Below are 14,659 nucleotides of genomic sequence, written 5' to 3' on the forward strand. Positions count from 1 at the left end.
AAACGACACAAACGGAAAACCGTGGAGACGCTACGACGGCTATGCATACATACTGTTTTTTTTTTTTAATTTTGACTTCAGTTAAGTTCCGCTTTATGATAACAATGATATCCAAAAGCTTTCTTAGGCACAATTACCTAGAGGAATATTATTTAGAGGAAATTTGTAAAATAAAGATTTACCGCTTATCCTGTAATATAAATGTTGGAGTCAGATAGTTTTAAAACTGATCGAAATTGAACCATCGCGATACTTCACTCACTTCATTGGCTTCCACTTTCCATTTCAAAGGTATGAATACTTACTACTCTAGGGTAGTGTAGAAGTACTTGGCAGTTTGTACTCGTACTCTTTTGCGCTTTTTTAATGGTGGAACCTATTAGATTTTTATTCACTTTTTACGATTTTAACAAAGACTCCGGTAACTACTGTTCGCAAGAGTTTCTGCTGTCTTGTGACATGGATTGTTAGTTTGCAAATTGAGATGACGAATTTTGTTTGGTACTTACTGGTACTGCTGTATGTAGCCGTTGGTCGTTGTCCCTTCTTTCTACCATCTCATTCTGACTTATATAGTTATGTTTGTAGAAATTGTAATAACAAAAAATTAGTTTTTGGATCATACTTATATAAGTTTATAATTTATATTGAATATTAAGCATAAGGATAAGGGATTAAATGCATAAAATCTATCTGTTGCCGGTTCTTATTGTTACTGTCATTTCTGTTGTTTTCAGTTTTCTGAATATCCTTTTAACTTTTAATTCGGCCAGATGGCCTCAGGTCCTTACAAGCAGATCGTACATTTCGAAAAATGGACATCAAAACAAATTCTGTTGTTCTTTGGATGCCTAGCTTGAGTGCGTTAACAGTAAGGAAATATGGCTACAGATACATTTGGACGTTTGCAGTGTCCAAGTTTAAGTCAGCTTCAAACTTTGTATGACGAAATCTGGAAAACACGGGATTAAGCTGTGCAGTGTGGCAGTTCTGAAACCCTACATTTTTTGCCATTCGATGATTAGAAGCTATCCGGGTGATCCGCAAAGAGTCGTTAATCTTAGTGCATGATAATATTATGTTGAATTTTTTTGTTAATAAATTTTGGTAATTTTATGTTTGCCTAGAAAAATTTTCCTCATGCATTGCTGATTTTTGTCCTCCATTCGTGCATTTTGTCCTACAGATACCATTTCTGTAATAATTCATAATCTGGAGACTGCAAAAATTTCGTCATTAAAAACATGATGCATATAACATATTGCGTTTCATTTGGGTCTTTTTTACTTTTTCATGCAGCGAAGGCGCGTTTGCGTAATTCGTACATTTGCATAATCGTGGTATTCTCGTCAGTGCAATTACCGAAGCTATGACCAATACCATAAAATTACTAAACCTTAAGGTTTAGTAGTATTATGCCAGTACATATACGTTACTAGTAAACATAGGTATTCGCTACTGTATTAAGCTTCTTTGTATGTGCTATTCACGTTTTTGTATTTTCATAACGCTCGTTTAGGGTTTGGTTCGGTAGTTTTCGAGATGACACAACGTTTTGTAAGTATCAGGGACTTCATTCATCACAAAACCTGTTTTTGACACATCTGTATAAAATACTTGAGAGGATTTGTGCCGGGCATGTTTGCATTGGCTTTCTGATGAGCCGTATTTTGCCGCTTAATATTTTACGCATATAGTGTTGCTTGATCATAGTTTTATGGCAAGAAAATGCCGTAAGTTATAGACCGTTAATGCGTTGATGCATGTGAGATACCTGTGTAATTTACCTTAATTCTTTACGTGTAAGTACTAGTATATAAACGAGCTTTCGTGAATGGAAGTCTAATGCAATGGTCCGTAGTCCGTACGTTCCCGGGTCAGTCAGGCCCGACTCAGTCTTCTCACTGATTTCGAACTTATGGTTAACTCATAATTTACGTTTGTGTGGTAAGTACTTGTACTTACTTTTGATTATTTTCTCTTCCTGGCCAAACATGTACCGCTTTAAGCACGTAAGTAGTGTACTTTCTGTTTTTAAAAACAAATTGTTGCATCTCTTGTTACATTCTGTATCGTATATCCTATGTGGTGGTGTGGATTACTTATATGTATAGGGGTACGGGTAAATCTAAATGTGACATTGATTACGACGATATTTAAAATTAAAAAATCTATGCGAAAGTTTTACTATCTAGTATCTACTCTAGTCAGGTGTGAGAGCTATAGTGCTCGCTGCAGGCTTGCAAGTTATTACAAAGCATGGGAAGATGCCCTGAGGCTCCACTTCATAGTTCATACAGTAACAGTTTGTCGTCTGGCGGTTTGATGACGTGTAAAAACGGCAGTGCAAATGACATCTTCGTAATGATTAGGACCCAGGTGGTAGTATTAATAACTGAATTATATACGCTGTTAATCAATGGAATTATCGTTAATTATATGGCGTGACTATGGCTGTGGGCCATAATAATTGTTACCGCACTGAGTAATTTGTTTCAACAGAAATGTTCCGACGCATTCCGATCTTTTGATTAAGCAGTTGGGACCTAAAGGTCACCACCAAGACTATTATCCATAAACCGCGCGAAAACATGTTTCTGACGTGTTGTTCACCGTCTTGTGACTCTTGTCTTATAATAAGAGTACCTGTACTTCGGCAGCAACCGTGCGTTGTGCGGTCTCGAGCTCAGTTTGAATTCCATTTTATCACTGTACGAAATGTACCTTTCTTTATCAGCGTGTCGATTGGTTCCATAACCCATTAGCTGCGTGTATGGTGCCTGTTAATTTATTTTAAGTAAATTATGTGTGACCGTTGGCTATAAAGGGCAAATATAAAAACCAGTTGATCACATTGCGAGGCTACTTTTATTTCCACGATTAGCGCTCATGTGATTATTCTTTTCCTTGCAGCTTGGTAGCCTCCTGGCTACAAGGACATTGCGTGGCTGGCATGTTTCCGGTTGCAGGACAGCATAGCTGTGACAGGAGCCGCTAGTGTGAAGCGCATTTCATCTGCATTGTATTTATGTAGAGTGATTGATTTATTGATACGGCAAACTGGAGAGAACTTACAATCAGAGAAGTGGTGTAATGTAAAAGAGGTGGAGAAAGATAAGGGCGTGGTTGTGCCTCTATAGCGTAGTGTACGGAGCCGATGTTGTTGCCTGGTAAAAAGAGAGCGGGATTACTCTGGTCCATGCCACCGGCAATTTCACAAGTGTATTTCCTCAAAGTCTTAACGTGCATGTGCCATGGAATGACCGGAAAGGCAGACTGTGGCATAATTTTTTTGTCCATTTGAACAACAAATGTGGAGAGGATTATCGAAAGCAGGGATTTCAATATTATGACATCCTGGACTAGCCGCGTTCATCGACGAGCCGAAACCATGAGGCAGGCAGTCACTAATTGCGGCCATTCACATGATCCTTATCCGAAGAGATTTGAAAAGTAAGCACCAGTCCTGTAAATTTTTTGGGTGCTTCCGGATGTTCAGGGAGGTTCTATATAACTATTGTTTCATTTGTGTTTTTGGTTTTACTTTGTCAGGTTATTTAGGCCAGCAGATTCTGACACGCTTTTTGCAGTTCAATGTTAATGTGAACGTTACATGCGGATTAGATGTAAACATTATTAAACAGTAGTATTACCAATATTTGATTCGTAATTTAATTGACATGATATGCCTTGGATTAAAAATTCTGCTGTTATATTTCGCTGATTTATTGCCCGTCTGGTTTGGCTTTCTAGAGTGAAGTTTGGTATTCCTGTGGAACAAGTGTGCAAAAATGATATTCCAGCTCCTTTACTGGTAAGTCGCGAAAACATGATGGTTTAGTGATTTGGTATTATATTTTAAGTTATCGAAAACTTGGATTTTCCGGAGTCGTACTGCCAGGAATATGTGCGCTGGTATTTGTGTAAGAAAACATTGATAACTTGAGCCAACAAGCGGGTGCCATATTACATGCGATTTAGTCACCACGCAAATAGACGGCAGGAAATGTATGTCGATCTAGGAAAGTTTTAAGATTTATTCAGGAACTGTTGTCGAAAAAATTGACTGATTAGCCATTTTCTGAATCAAGCTTTGCTGCTAAGTTTACTTCAGACTTTGTGATTAACTCTGGGCGTTCAGCAGTTTTTCTCCGGCGTTCAATTACTTTAACGGTTTAAAGGTTGCAGTCGGGTTGGGTGCCTACGCTTCTTCGGTGTAGGCGACTGTTTTAGGCCATCAGTCGCAAATAAAATCAATAAGATTGCCGGGAATACGGGTTAGCTGCCTCGCTGCCTTATCCACGCGGTCGACTTCCTTTTCGCTCCTTTCGTCTAAACTGTGCCATGGAATTCACACATACCGTCCGAGAGGCTAAATTAAAGTGCTTTAAACAAACTGCAAACTTTGGTGTTTAACTTTATTCGATTTAGTTTACAGCGACGGCTAATTGCTGATGCTGCCTGCATCCAGAAGCGATTCTGTTTTTGGAACAGTTTAATTGATTGCATTGCGAAAAGCGCTAGACTGCTGCATGAATGACGTCGGTCAGAGCTTTTTTTAACACTTGTAACAGTCTATTTCTTGCATCATCTAGCGGCTGAAATATGGATTGGAGCAGACGTAGTAAAGAAGCTACTAAATGAAGTTGTTAAGCACCGAGCACGAAGAGAACGCTGATGAAGCAGAGAAACATTCATTCGTTTCAGTAGAATACATTAACAGTTGCAGTGAAGTTATTTAATACCGGCCGTCTTTGAAACAAGTTTGAACTGTTTGTCTAAGCGTAAGTTCATGTGCACAACACTGTATGTTTTAGGTACTTATCCTGAAGATCAATAAACAAGGTCCGTACAAGAAGGACGTCTTCAGAGCCCCCGGTCATCAAGGCAACATCAAAAAGCTGATACATTTTTTACAAACTGGCCGGCTTGTCAATATAGAGCATTATTCCGTATACACCATTGCATCGGTCCTAAAGGTACCGCATTAATTTTTTTGTTCGCACAGTCAATGAACAACCCTTTCGGATTCTACGTAGTTTCGTAACGCACGGCGGCTTGTGATTTATTTACAGAAATTCTTACGAAAGCTTCCGGGTGGTATCTTTGGCCAGAATTCTGAAGAGCGGTTATTTGATATCATACAAAATGATAACCCCGAGGAGCAACGAAAACAAATCCATGGGTACCGCTTCAAGATCGCATTTTTCTGAAAAAAAATTTTCATATTGCACAATATGTTCAGAAGAATCTAAAATAATCTGAAATTGACGTAGTAAAATGATTCTGTCGTCTGTTTTGTATCGGAATAGGTGATTTGCTGTTAATTCCGTTTATTTTGTGCAGGGTGATCGGAGATTTGTCGATATTTGCTCAAAGACTTCTAGTATTACTGTTCGGCACATTCCGCGTTATTGCCATGCATGCGGAGAATGGCGGCCAGTCTGGAATGTCCGCGGAAGCTTTGGGTGTAAGCGTCGCACCAAGCTTTTTCATGTCATGCATCAGTAACGGCAAGCAGGCAAAATTGGAGGACATTCAACGCTATAAGCTGGCATCCAGAATTATTACCTTCATGATCGACAATTTTGCCACGAATAATTTGTTTGGACGAGGCAATTACGAGTATTATGCCCGTATTACGGGTCGCGTGTTGCGCGTGGACGAGGACTGGATTTTTGCTTTCGACTATCCGCATGACAAACTTAAATTAGCAACCACCCGCCTTAGTCGTACGTAAAAACAGGCGACCTAGACAACTGCGCGCTTCTGGCATCTTGATGTCTGAAAAACTGCTCATTTTGTAGAACACAAGTTGGCTCACAAGCATAGTTGGCTGCAATTAGAGGCACTGAAATGGGGCATGGCTGTAACGAACGAATGTAAGTGTGTTTCATAACATTTTACTGGATAAAGTATGGATTTGTTGAGTGTGGATAGGTATATCTCCATCCGAAGAAACTGCAGGAAGTATCCAAACCGATCTCAGTCCAGTTGATATGCGATATGCAAATATTCCCAAGATTGTGATGTCTGCTAGCGACCACGGGAGTTTTGGACAGGTACGACTGTTTATTCGTCGTAGATCTGTGAATTATTTGTGCACGTATAAAGTTCCTTGTCTTAAGCGCGAAAATATGCTTAAGTGTTTCGCTTGGGAAGTCAGAGTAAAGTGTAGGCACAAGATATACAAGGCATGTGTGATAAATTATTAATATTGTAGTTGATTAGTGATTGCATGCTGGCAACTTCGCCAATATATGTAATGTTGGTAATATTTGTTACGATGTAGTCAGGCTAGTAATGCAGTATAGCTACTGACAAAGATTACGATCATACTTTTTCCCTTAGTGTTCCGGCGTGGCAATTGCGTATCCCGAGAAATGGGACGTGACTAGTGAAGGTGAAACCGACGAAGTGCCTTTGTCGTTTGCCGAACTGAAAGACATAAATTGTTACGCAGAAAACACACGGAGTCTCTCCTTTTTACCTATCGTTCATGAGCGTCAAGCCGCTCGAATGCGCACACGCTCCGAATGGTTCCTAGCGCCCGCGAGGTCCGTATTTGATGTGGATATTGAGGAATCCACGAGTGTTCCCGCTTCCAGCTGTGATGATAGAATGCGTGCTAACCGCAGTTCCCTGTCCTTTTCCAGTCAAGAGCATTCCCGCGATACTGCTGAAAATATCAGCGACCGTGCATTTTTTGTCGTGGACAACTCACCCTTGGTGGGCCGTCTGACGAATCTTCCCGCATCCCGTCATGAATCGTTCGGTACCGAGTCCGAGCAGCGCTTCCGTCATTTGACACTAAACCCATCTTCGGCTGCTGTTCAACAGAAATGGACCTGCTGAGCAGCATGACGGGATTATCGCTCATCTTTTTGTAGCTTTTTTACTGTATTACGGAAGTTGTTTGGGTCCAAGGGGAACACTTTTGTTGGATACCCCAGTTGTTGTTGGACGTTCAAGATGGAATCCACTCCGAGATTCAGGCTTTAAGCGAAATTTTTCGCTATTGTTAACGGGTTCTTCCTTATTTGTGGAGCCTTTGTTGATGCCGGAATTGAGCTCTGTCAGCTGCCTTTTTGATTTTGACATTTTGCCTGACTGACAGGACAAATTGCCGGTTAATTCTTCCATTCCTCTTTGTTGTTTAAATTTCAACGGCGTTCTTGAATCTTTTGTTAACTGCAGTAGTTGTTTGGTGATTTGTACGTACCTATTTAAAGTAACGGTTAAATGACCGTAAGGTTGCAGTATTTCACTATGGTGTTTTGTATTGTTTTTACGGTGATTTTTCGTTTTTCACTTTCTCGCTGAGTTAAAATGCATTAGTCAATTAAACGAATTGTGACCGAATATGGTACGGTATTCACGGTACACATGTGGTTGGTGCTTTTAAATGGACACGGTATGTTTCATTTCTGTACTAGTACTGTACATTATGGTAAACACTGTAAGGATTTATGTCTGGACAACTTCGATATTTTATATTCGGTTATTAATAAGTGCCTGAGATCAATTTCAAATTTCCTTCCAGGTTTTCACTTTTTCCTAATAGTAACAATACGAATGAATACGAGTAAGGAGCGTGGTAGGTTAGTTCGTTCTGAAGTGCACAATAAGTACTTTATACGAGAAGTTCCAAACTTCCAGTTATAAAATAAACAAGGGTGCGACTATTGTCGTCCCCTTTTTAAAAAAATAAACGCCCCCATAGGTTATTGTCACCATCTTTCTCACCCCCTTTGACTATTGCCACTCTTTGGTCATTTCTTATGAGAAATTTTTGTTAAGATGACCTTTCAGCGAACTTAATGGTAAGGAGTCCGAGTAATAAGGATAATTGTCTGTGGACCCTGTTGCATCAGTTCCGGGGGCGTGATTCATCATTCCACCCAACTACGACGTCAAACTTCTCCCGTACGAGTGTACGGCGTTTACGCATGCGCAGCAACAATCGTCACTGGTCGAGAAGTTTCTAAAATCTAACCGTAAAGCAAAGGTGCTGGGATGCGTACACAAGTACCATGGGAAAACAGAAACATTAATACAGTAGTTTTCGTTTTCAAAATCAAAAATTTAAATATTTTTAGCTAATAGCAGTGAAAGTACATGAGGGCACAGCTAATGGGTCGTTAGCTTTTTAATTTTACGAGTACTTGTTGTAACTTGCATGAAATCAGTTTGGAGGTGAATCGCGAACAACTCTAATAAGGGTTATCAATTTATCATTAATTTTGCGTTTTCCAGTTGGGAAGTTGGTGCTAACCATAAGTTCAATGAGTGTAGTCACTGTAGTGTAGTGACTGTGATCGTGCACTGACAAGATTTGAGTCGGATTTGAGTTCTGCATCTTTGCTCCAGTAATTGAGCTTGTCGATCTATCCAAAAATGGTGGATTATAGCAAATGGAAATCGATTGAGGTGAGTTCATTCTAGTTTGAACTGTAGTCTGTATGAGTCGCCAGCAGGAAAGACCGAAAAGTACTTAACTCATTAACTTTACGATCACATCCAAGTAACAGTTCAGAACTAGGAGTAGGAGTGTAGAACTAAGAAAAAGTCCGCAAGCCTAGCTGTTTCGTGCCAGAGATCATAATTCTCCCTTTAACGTTTGTGAAGGTTTCCGATGATGAAGATGATACCCATCCAAATGTGGATACGGGCAGTCTGTTTCGATGGCGGCATCAAGCGCGAGTCGAAAGAATGGACGAGTTTGGCAAGAGAAAACAAGACGCTCAGGAAGCATACGAAGCGTAAGTCATTTGTGATCCTTCTCTGTTTCTCATGTCGCTTACTTTTATAATACTGTTGCACCGTTTCCACGCCATATGCTTTGGTATCAGCTTATCACGGAGTTCACCACGATTTTAATCCATACGGCATATTTTCTCATTATCGTTTTGGTGCATGTTTTTATTAAATTTTCATTTATATAGAACGTTTTTTACCGCCAGGACGATGAATTTCCCCAGTTTATTTGACGTTTTCTGCACGTGTTGTTGTCGATTGATTAAGTTTCATCTTCCATAATCTGGCTGCGCTTAGTTTTGAGAAATCCTCAGGATTTCTGGAAACTATTGTTAGAATGTGTTACCGGCGCAGTATTGACGACACACAAGTGGTTTTGCTGTTGAAGTCGGTTTAAGACTTCGCGAATACATACGCTGTCGGTCGAGTAAGTTGCTGGCGAAATTCCAGTCTTATGATTCTTATTCCACAGAGCGCGAAAACTTCGATTGGAGAAGCAGCAAGAACTTCAAGCCAAGGCCGACGATCCTGATTTAAAGAAGGACTTGGAAAAAGCAAATAAGGATGAAACAGCAACCAAGGAAAAATTGGACGAAGTAATGAAAGAGGAAAAGGTGAATAGCTATCATACGAGCAGTCCGTCGATGCAATGATACATTTTTAAGTTTCTGTTATTGTGCCCTGCCGGCCTTACCGTCTACGGAAATCTTTCGATTTTGTTTTGATTATTTGTAACTGTTCTGGTATTTTTATGCAGAAACAAGCCTGGAATGTGGATACGATCTCAAAGCCAGGATTTAGCAAAACGATTGTTAACAAACCCGCGAAGCCGGTGACGAAGGACATGACCGACGAGGAAAGGGAACAGTACTATGTAAGGCTGCTCATTCCTATTTCGCTTGTGTCTTAGGCGTTGATTAAAAGGGTTTCGATAATTTTCCAGGTCGATTTCGTTAAGAAGAATGAAGCGGATATCAAGAAGTTTGCTTTTTTCCGAAATTATGATGATAGCCGGGAATTTCTGCAGTCGCACTCCGAATTGGTGTGCGAAGAAACTGCAAATTATATGGTGTTAATGTGTTTGAATTTGGAAATGGAGCAGGTGCGTTGACAAATAACAAGACAATCCAGTTGGGTTGAGACACCTTTTTACTTAATGGATGTTAGCAGTAGAACTAAAGTTACTCGTCGCTGACGAAATGGGCGAAAAATTGAATTACTGTTTTCGCCCTTTGTACAATAAATAATGATCACTGTTGTCCATTTTTGCAGAAACATGCGCTTATGGACCACGTTGCTCATCAGGCGATTGTGATGCAGTTCATTTTAGAACTCGCCAAGCAGCTGGATATGGATCCTCGCGCTTGTGTTAGCTCCTTTTTTAGCAGAATTAAACTTGCTGATAAACAGTACAAGGATGCCTTCAACGATGAATACACGGCATTCAAGGGCCGCATTCAAGAGCGCGCTAGAATTAGAATACAAAAAGCCATGGAGGAAGTGGAAGAGGTGAAATATTTAACAACGCTTCATAACAGTTTGTTTTGTTTTACCTATTTTTTGTCGATTGTAGGAAGAAAGAAATGCCCGTCTTGGTCCAGGTGGATTGGATCCTGTGGAAGTTATGGAAGAATTACCAGAGGTTAGCTTGCATAATATATTCTTGCTCATGAAAACGGGCCAGATAGTCAGCAAGGCGTGGACTTTTGTATGTCGTTCTTTTGAATAACTTGCTTATTCTAGATCATCGTTCAGTAATGTTTGAACGATGTTTTCTGACTTTTCAGGAGCTGAGAAAATGTTTTGAATCGCGTGATACGGAAATGTTGAAGGAAGTGCTGGCAAGTCTGGATAAGGACAAAGCCATTGAATATATGGACAAATGCGTCAAGTCTGGTTTATGGGTACCGGAAGGTGGCGCTTCGAATGAACCGGAAAACATCAAAACGACAGAGGCAGTAGCGGATGGATCGTCCTAGTTCGTCCTTATGGAATTCTGCAGCAGCTTTGCATTCACTTCACCCAATGTAATTCACAAGCGGTCGAATGTTTTTATTTTTGTTTGAAGACTAGTCGTTCGTTTGACCAGGAATGGATTCCAAAGTTTCTTGTGTTCTTTAATTATTGTTGTCACTGGCCACAGTTGCGACTAAATTTACGCACGGACCATTTTGGTTTTTAAGAAATTGCACAGCTTGTACCGTAAGTACAGTATACAAGTACTTACTTATCACACCACACTGCATTTTTTATCGCTCACCTTTACAATTGTTAGAGTTAAGGTTTGTCGGCGTGCCAGTTTTACCGTGTCTCGTGTGTGTTCGTTGTAGGTGCTTGTCTGACTTAATAAACTGGAACGCCTTTTTAAATTTACCACAGTAAAACGTACTACTCTTTCGACGGATTCTGGAAATCAACTAGAATTGACTTTACACCGTCCGAAATGAGAGTTGATAGACGGTATTTATTATCTTCTACGCTTCTACCATCATCTGTCGCTAGCTCCATTGACCTGCGGGAGTCGACCGGCTAGTCGTACATAGTTGTTCTGCTTCGCTATAATCGTACACGAAGACCGCCTACATTTAGGCTGCAATAGTCCCCATTCGCTCTTTTATGGACTGCCAATATACAATTGGCTGCTGTTATGAAAATTAGGCCTGTGAAAGAAGGCCATATTTCAGCAGCATTTGCCATAGCGGTTCCCGGCTTCCCTCAGCCACACATAAACGAGACTGCAAGTTTTGTAAATCACAGTACACGAACTGCGGAGAACCTTCGGTGCTGGATGAACACATGTAGGGAATATCGGAAATCCAGAATCCCGTGATTTTGTTTTTAGTGTCGATTACTGCTTAACTGATCAACAATGGTGCGCATGCACGCGCCCGGGTAAGTGAGATTCCGCTTCTGTTTTGACTGATTCTGTGGTACTGAACGTACCTAGTGCGACTAAAGAACCTCAATGTGGATCTGGATCCTCACTGATTGCATCCATTATTGCGCAGTTTTAGGAGTTCTTTCTTTTAGGAAGGGTATTTCCCAGTCCGCACTACCTTATCGCCGAAGCGTTCCGACCGTAAGTACCTCCAAATAGTTGTTTCCGTGAGGTGATAGTGCGGGTTTCCGACTTTCTTTGCATTTAATTGAGTTCCGAATTGTATATCTGTTTCTATCACAAGTAATTCCATCAATGATTGGTTATTGGCTTATGGTTATCCTTGTGTTTATTAGGATGACTAAGTAATGTGAGGGTCTTTGAGTTTTTCAAATGGTTAAATCGATAAATCGAAAGAAGTACATTAGGATGAAATGGCATCCTCGAAACATTCGTATTGTTGCAGTGGCAAAAAACCAGCCCAGAGGAAGTGGTGGAGAGCATGTGCAAATTGGCAAAAAAAGGCCTCACTCCTTCCCAGATCGGTATGATTCGTTTGAAGCCGTTTTTGCAGTTTCTTTATTATTAACTATGTTACCCATGGCATTCGGTTAAAAATTATGTCTTGTTCAGGTGTGATCTTGAGGGATTCCCACGGTATTGCGCAAGTGCGCTTCTTGACGGGTAACAAGATCCTGCGCATTCTCAAGTCCAAAGGCTTGGCGCCGGATCTTCCCGAGGATCTTTATCATTTAATCAAGAAAGCCGTAGCTATCCGGAAACACTTGGAACGCAATCGAAAAGTATGCTTGATTTTGGTCATTTATGTACTTAACTATTCAAGTAAACTTATTTATATTTTTATGTTGGTTGTGGTTATTCCTGTCGTATCAAACAGTCAGAGTATGGCGTTATGCAATCGTGTCTTGGATTTTAGGACAGAGATGCTAAGTTCAGATTGATTTTGGTGGAGTCGAAGATCCATCGTTTGGCGCGTTACTTCAAAAGCACACGTGTGCTTCCACCGACTTGGCGATAGTGAGTATTTGCATCGTTTAAAGGAAGATATTTTTTTATAAAGTCTTTCTGTGATTCTGTAATGGCTAACGGTTAGATTTTTTCTGAAAGGGAAAAGTAATAAACTAAAAAATTCCAAAGAAATTAAAAAAGATCAATTCTGCAACTTTTCCTGCTGATAGTAACAATAACTTTTCCTTTGCAGTGAATCCGCTACCGCCTCCGCCCTTGTCGCTTAATTTTTGGATGTCTTGTTCATATGGAATTTTATTATGCGAAAATTACAATTTCCGAATAAAAACTGATGGCGTTTGTGTGGCATAACGTTCGTGAGACACGAAGTTGCAGTAGTGTAATATCAGTGATAGTTTTGGACAACAGCGATAAGGAATTTTACTGCACCGTATTCCGAAACGTTGCAGGTTAAATATATTTTGTTAATTTTAAAAACATTAAGTTGTCTTCTGGTTACACTTTACATGCTAACAAGTAAATTTACAATTTTACATAATTCCTGAATTCATATTTTATGGAGAGTAAAATAATTTTTTTTTACCATGTTCAATATCGCGCAAAAAATTACGATGAAAAATGAGACACTGCAGCTAACTCTTCAAAGCTTTAAGCGATGTATAACAAGTTAATAACCGCTTTTTTTGTAGTACGCGCAGTAACTATTCTCCCAGCTTCAGAATTTATATTTAAGAAGGCGCTAAAGATCAAGTATCAGATACGACAAATAACAACCTGTTCCCAAAAAGTAAGTATTGGCCGTACAATCAGCAGTCCCATACTCCCATTAAATTAAGTAAGGTAACTGGACAGTGGACGTAAGCAAAGGCTTTCTTCGAAAACCGAAATTCTATCTCAGAAAAACAATCAGCAGTAATATTTTTGTTGATTGAGTGAATTCGCTCCGGCAATGTACGCCAACGTGCATTTCCAACATTTTGAACTTCCTAACGTTAACCATAAAAACGCTCGTTCGTTCAACTTATAACTATCAGTTTTCGTCAGCAATCTTTTATGTAATAAAAAAATTGGTGTTTCATGGAGACCTACGTTACTTTGTTCAGAGAATCAATGAAGCAAGAACTGAGTCATGCTCGAACGATTTCAGTTATTAAGTTTTTTAAACCAATGGTTTTCCAACTCAAAGCAACGAAGAACCGTGAATGCGCTTGCAAGGGTTCTGCACGAATCCCGTAGTTTGGGACCCCAGCTTTATTTCCAGTAAAGACTGAACAGAAACATGATAAGGATAGACAGTATTTTATGCACGCGGACGTTCCTTCTTTCCCTTAAACAAAGCTAGCAGAGAAACATTGGCGACCTTGACAACTTTGAAGCGGACTCCGGGAATATCTCCGACGGCGTGTCCCTTTCGACCGAATCCAGCGACCAAAACTTCGTCGTTCTCCTGTGCAAGAGTAAAACATGAAAATGCCGCTTTGCTGAAATGCCGCTTTGCTATTTTCTCCCCCAAGTGTACTTACTTCAATAAAATTAAGACAGCCATCACGAGGAACGAATGCCGTCACTTTCTTTCCGTTTTTGATAAGCTGAACACGGACACACTTCCTAATAGCGGAATTCGGCTGCTTGGCTTCCACACCTCTAATAATCGAGAAAGTGCAACAACACATACGAAATCACCATGAATTAATGGGAACTTACACTTTTTCAAGAACGATTCCCTTTGCGTGGGAAGCTCCTCCAAAAGGATTGGCTTTCCACCTGGTACCCAAGTGAGCTTTCTTGTAGTCCTTATCGGCCCATTTCTGAACACGCCGGTTATTCCTGTGTTTGCGCGCAGTCCGAATTCCGTGAGGTTTGCCCATTCTGGCGATAAATTCAAACCCCGAGATGGCAAACCAAGTGCGAAAATCAACGAGGGTTCGTTACTGTTATTACGATTAGAACTACACTTGAAAATCAGAAAATCCAAAGATCCGTGCAGCTTCGTCTGTAAAATTGCGAATACAGTACTAGTACAGTACTTACTCG

At 40.2% G+C, this 14,659-nt stretch overlaps 4 protein-coding genes across 6 annotated transcripts; 3 read left to right on the forward strand and 1 right to left on the reverse strand.

Annotated features, from left to right (window-relative positions):
• The first annotated feature begins 61 nt into the window (after window positions 1-61).
• Window positions 62-7,362, forward strand: LOC129582498 (uncharacterized). 3 transcript variants are annotated; one of them, XM_055474029.1, is made up of 10 exons: window positions 62-291; window positions 2,914-3,453; window positions 3,754-3,814; window positions 4,818-4,979; window positions 5,076-5,185; window positions 5,347-5,732; window positions 5,808-5,882; window positions 5,941-6,062; window positions 6,352-6,403; window positions 6,464-7,362. In XM_055474029.1, the coding sequence occupies exons 2-10, from the start codon at window positions 3,350-3,352 to the stop codon at window positions 6,853-6,855; spliced, it is 1,464 nt and encodes a 487-aa protein (XP_055330004.1). In that variant the 5' UTR covers window positions 62-291; window positions 2,914-3,349; the 3' UTR covers window positions 6,856-7,362. The 3 variants fall into 3 exon arrangements, with proteins under 3 accessions (XP_055330004.1, XP_055329989.1, XP_055329995.1); XM_055474014.1 differs by having other exon boundaries at window positions 6,352-7,362; XM_055474020.1 differs by lacking the exon at window positions 62-291 and adding an exon at window positions 1,639-1,802 and having other exon boundaries at window positions 6,352-7,362.
• A 641-nt stretch (window positions 7,363-8,003) lies between these two features.
• Window positions 8,004-10,924, forward strand: LOC129589455 (hsp90 co-chaperone Cdc37-like). The gene is made up of 8 exons (XM_055484234.1): window positions 8,004-8,430; window positions 8,629-8,762; window positions 9,230-9,371; window positions 9,515-9,631; window positions 9,701-9,859; window positions 10,030-10,266; window positions 10,331-10,399; window positions 10,545-10,924. Exons 1-8 carry the CDS (start codon window positions 8,398-8,400, stop codon window positions 10,734-10,736), a joined length of 1,083 nt encoding a protein of 360 aa, XP_055340209.1. The 5' UTR covers window positions 8,004-8,397; the 3' UTR covers window positions 10,737-10,924.
• Window positions 10,925-11,481: 557 nt separating this feature from the next.
• LOC129589465 (40S ribosomal protein S13) lies at window positions 11,482-12,966 on the forward strand. Its single transcript, XM_055484246.1, has 6 exons — window positions 11,482-11,649; window positions 11,788-11,836; window positions 12,102-12,180; window positions 12,269-12,438; window positions 12,573-12,673; window positions 12,858-12,966. Exons 1-6 carry the CDS (start codon window positions 11,627-11,629, stop codon window positions 12,889-12,891), a joined length of 456 nt encoding a protein of 151 aa, XP_055340221.1. The 5' UTR covers window positions 11,482-11,626; the 3' UTR covers window positions 12,892-12,966.
• An 876-nt stretch (window positions 12,967-13,842) lies between these two features.
• Window positions 13,843-14,638, reverse strand: LOC129589474 (40S ribosomal protein S23). Its single transcript, XM_055484253.1, has 3 exons — window positions 14,330-14,638; window positions 14,149-14,269; window positions 13,843-14,072 (listed from the first exon to the last, which is right to left on the reverse strand). The coding sequence occupies exons 1-3, from the start codon at window positions 14,491-14,493 to the stop codon at window positions 13,926-13,928; spliced, it is 432 nt and encodes a 143-aa protein (XP_055340228.1). The 5' UTR covers window positions 14,494-14,638; the 3' UTR covers window positions 13,843-13,925.
• Window positions 14,639-14,659: the final 21 nt, after the last annotated feature.

This window comes from Paramacrobiotus metropolitanus, unplaced genomic scaffold (assembly GCF_019649055.1).
Source record: "Paramacrobiotus metropolitanus isolate TYO unplaced genomic scaffold, Prichtersi_v1.0 Parri_scaffold0000002, whole genome shotgun sequence".
Lineage (NCBI taxonomy): Eukaryota > Metazoa > Tardigrada > Eutardigrada > Parachela > Macrobiotidae > Paramacrobiotus > Paramacrobiotus metropolitanus.

Bases quoted from the DNA above. Each gene is read 5' to 3' on its own strand.
- LOC129589474 (XM_055484253.1), bottom strand. From the start codon at position 14,493: ATGGGCAAACCTCACGGAATTCGGACTGCGCGCAAACACAGGAATAAC. The intron at 14,270-14,329 runs GTAAGTTCCCAT...CTCGATTATTAG, and splicing joins GGAATCGTTCTTGAAAAAGT to AGGTGTGGAAGCCAAGCAGC. The intron at 14,073-14,148 runs GTAAGTACACTT...ACTCTTGCACAG, and splicing joins GCTGTCTTAATTTTATTGAA to GAGAACGACGAAGTTTTGGT.
- LOC129582498 (XM_055474014.1), top strand. From the start codon at position 3,350: ATGACATCCTGGACTAGCCGCGTTCATCGACGAGCCGAAACCATGAGG. The intron at 4,980-5,075 runs GTACCGCATTAA...ATTTATTTACAG, and splicing joins CCATTGCATCGGTCCTAAAG to AAATTCTTACGAAAGCTTCC. The intron at 5,883-5,940 runs GTAAGTGTGTTT...GAGTGTGGATAG, and splicing joins CATGGCTGTAACGAACGAAT to GTATATCTCCATCCGAAGAA.
- LOC129589455 (XM_055484234.1), top strand. From the start codon at position 8,398: ATGGTGGATTATAGCAAATGGAAATCGATTGAG. The intron at 9,632-9,700 runs GTAAGGCTGCTC...ATAATTTTCCAG, and splicing joins AGGAAAGGGAACAGTACTAT to GTCGATTTCGTTAAGAAGAA. The intron at 9,860-10,029 runs GTGCGTTGACAA...CCATTTTTGCAG, and splicing joins TGAATTTGGAAATGGAGCAG to AAACATGCGCTTATGGACCA.
- LOC129589465 (XM_055484246.1), top strand. From the start codon at position 11,627: ATGGTGCGCATGCACGCGCCCGG. The intron at 11,650-11,787 runs GTAAGTGAGATT...TCTTTCTTTTAG, and splicing joins GTGCGCATGCACGCGCCCGG to GAAGGGTATTTCCCAGTCCG. The intron at 12,181-12,268 runs GTATGATTCGTT...TGTCTTGTTCAG, and splicing joins CCTCACTCCTTCCCAGATCG to GTGTGATCTTGAGGGATTCC.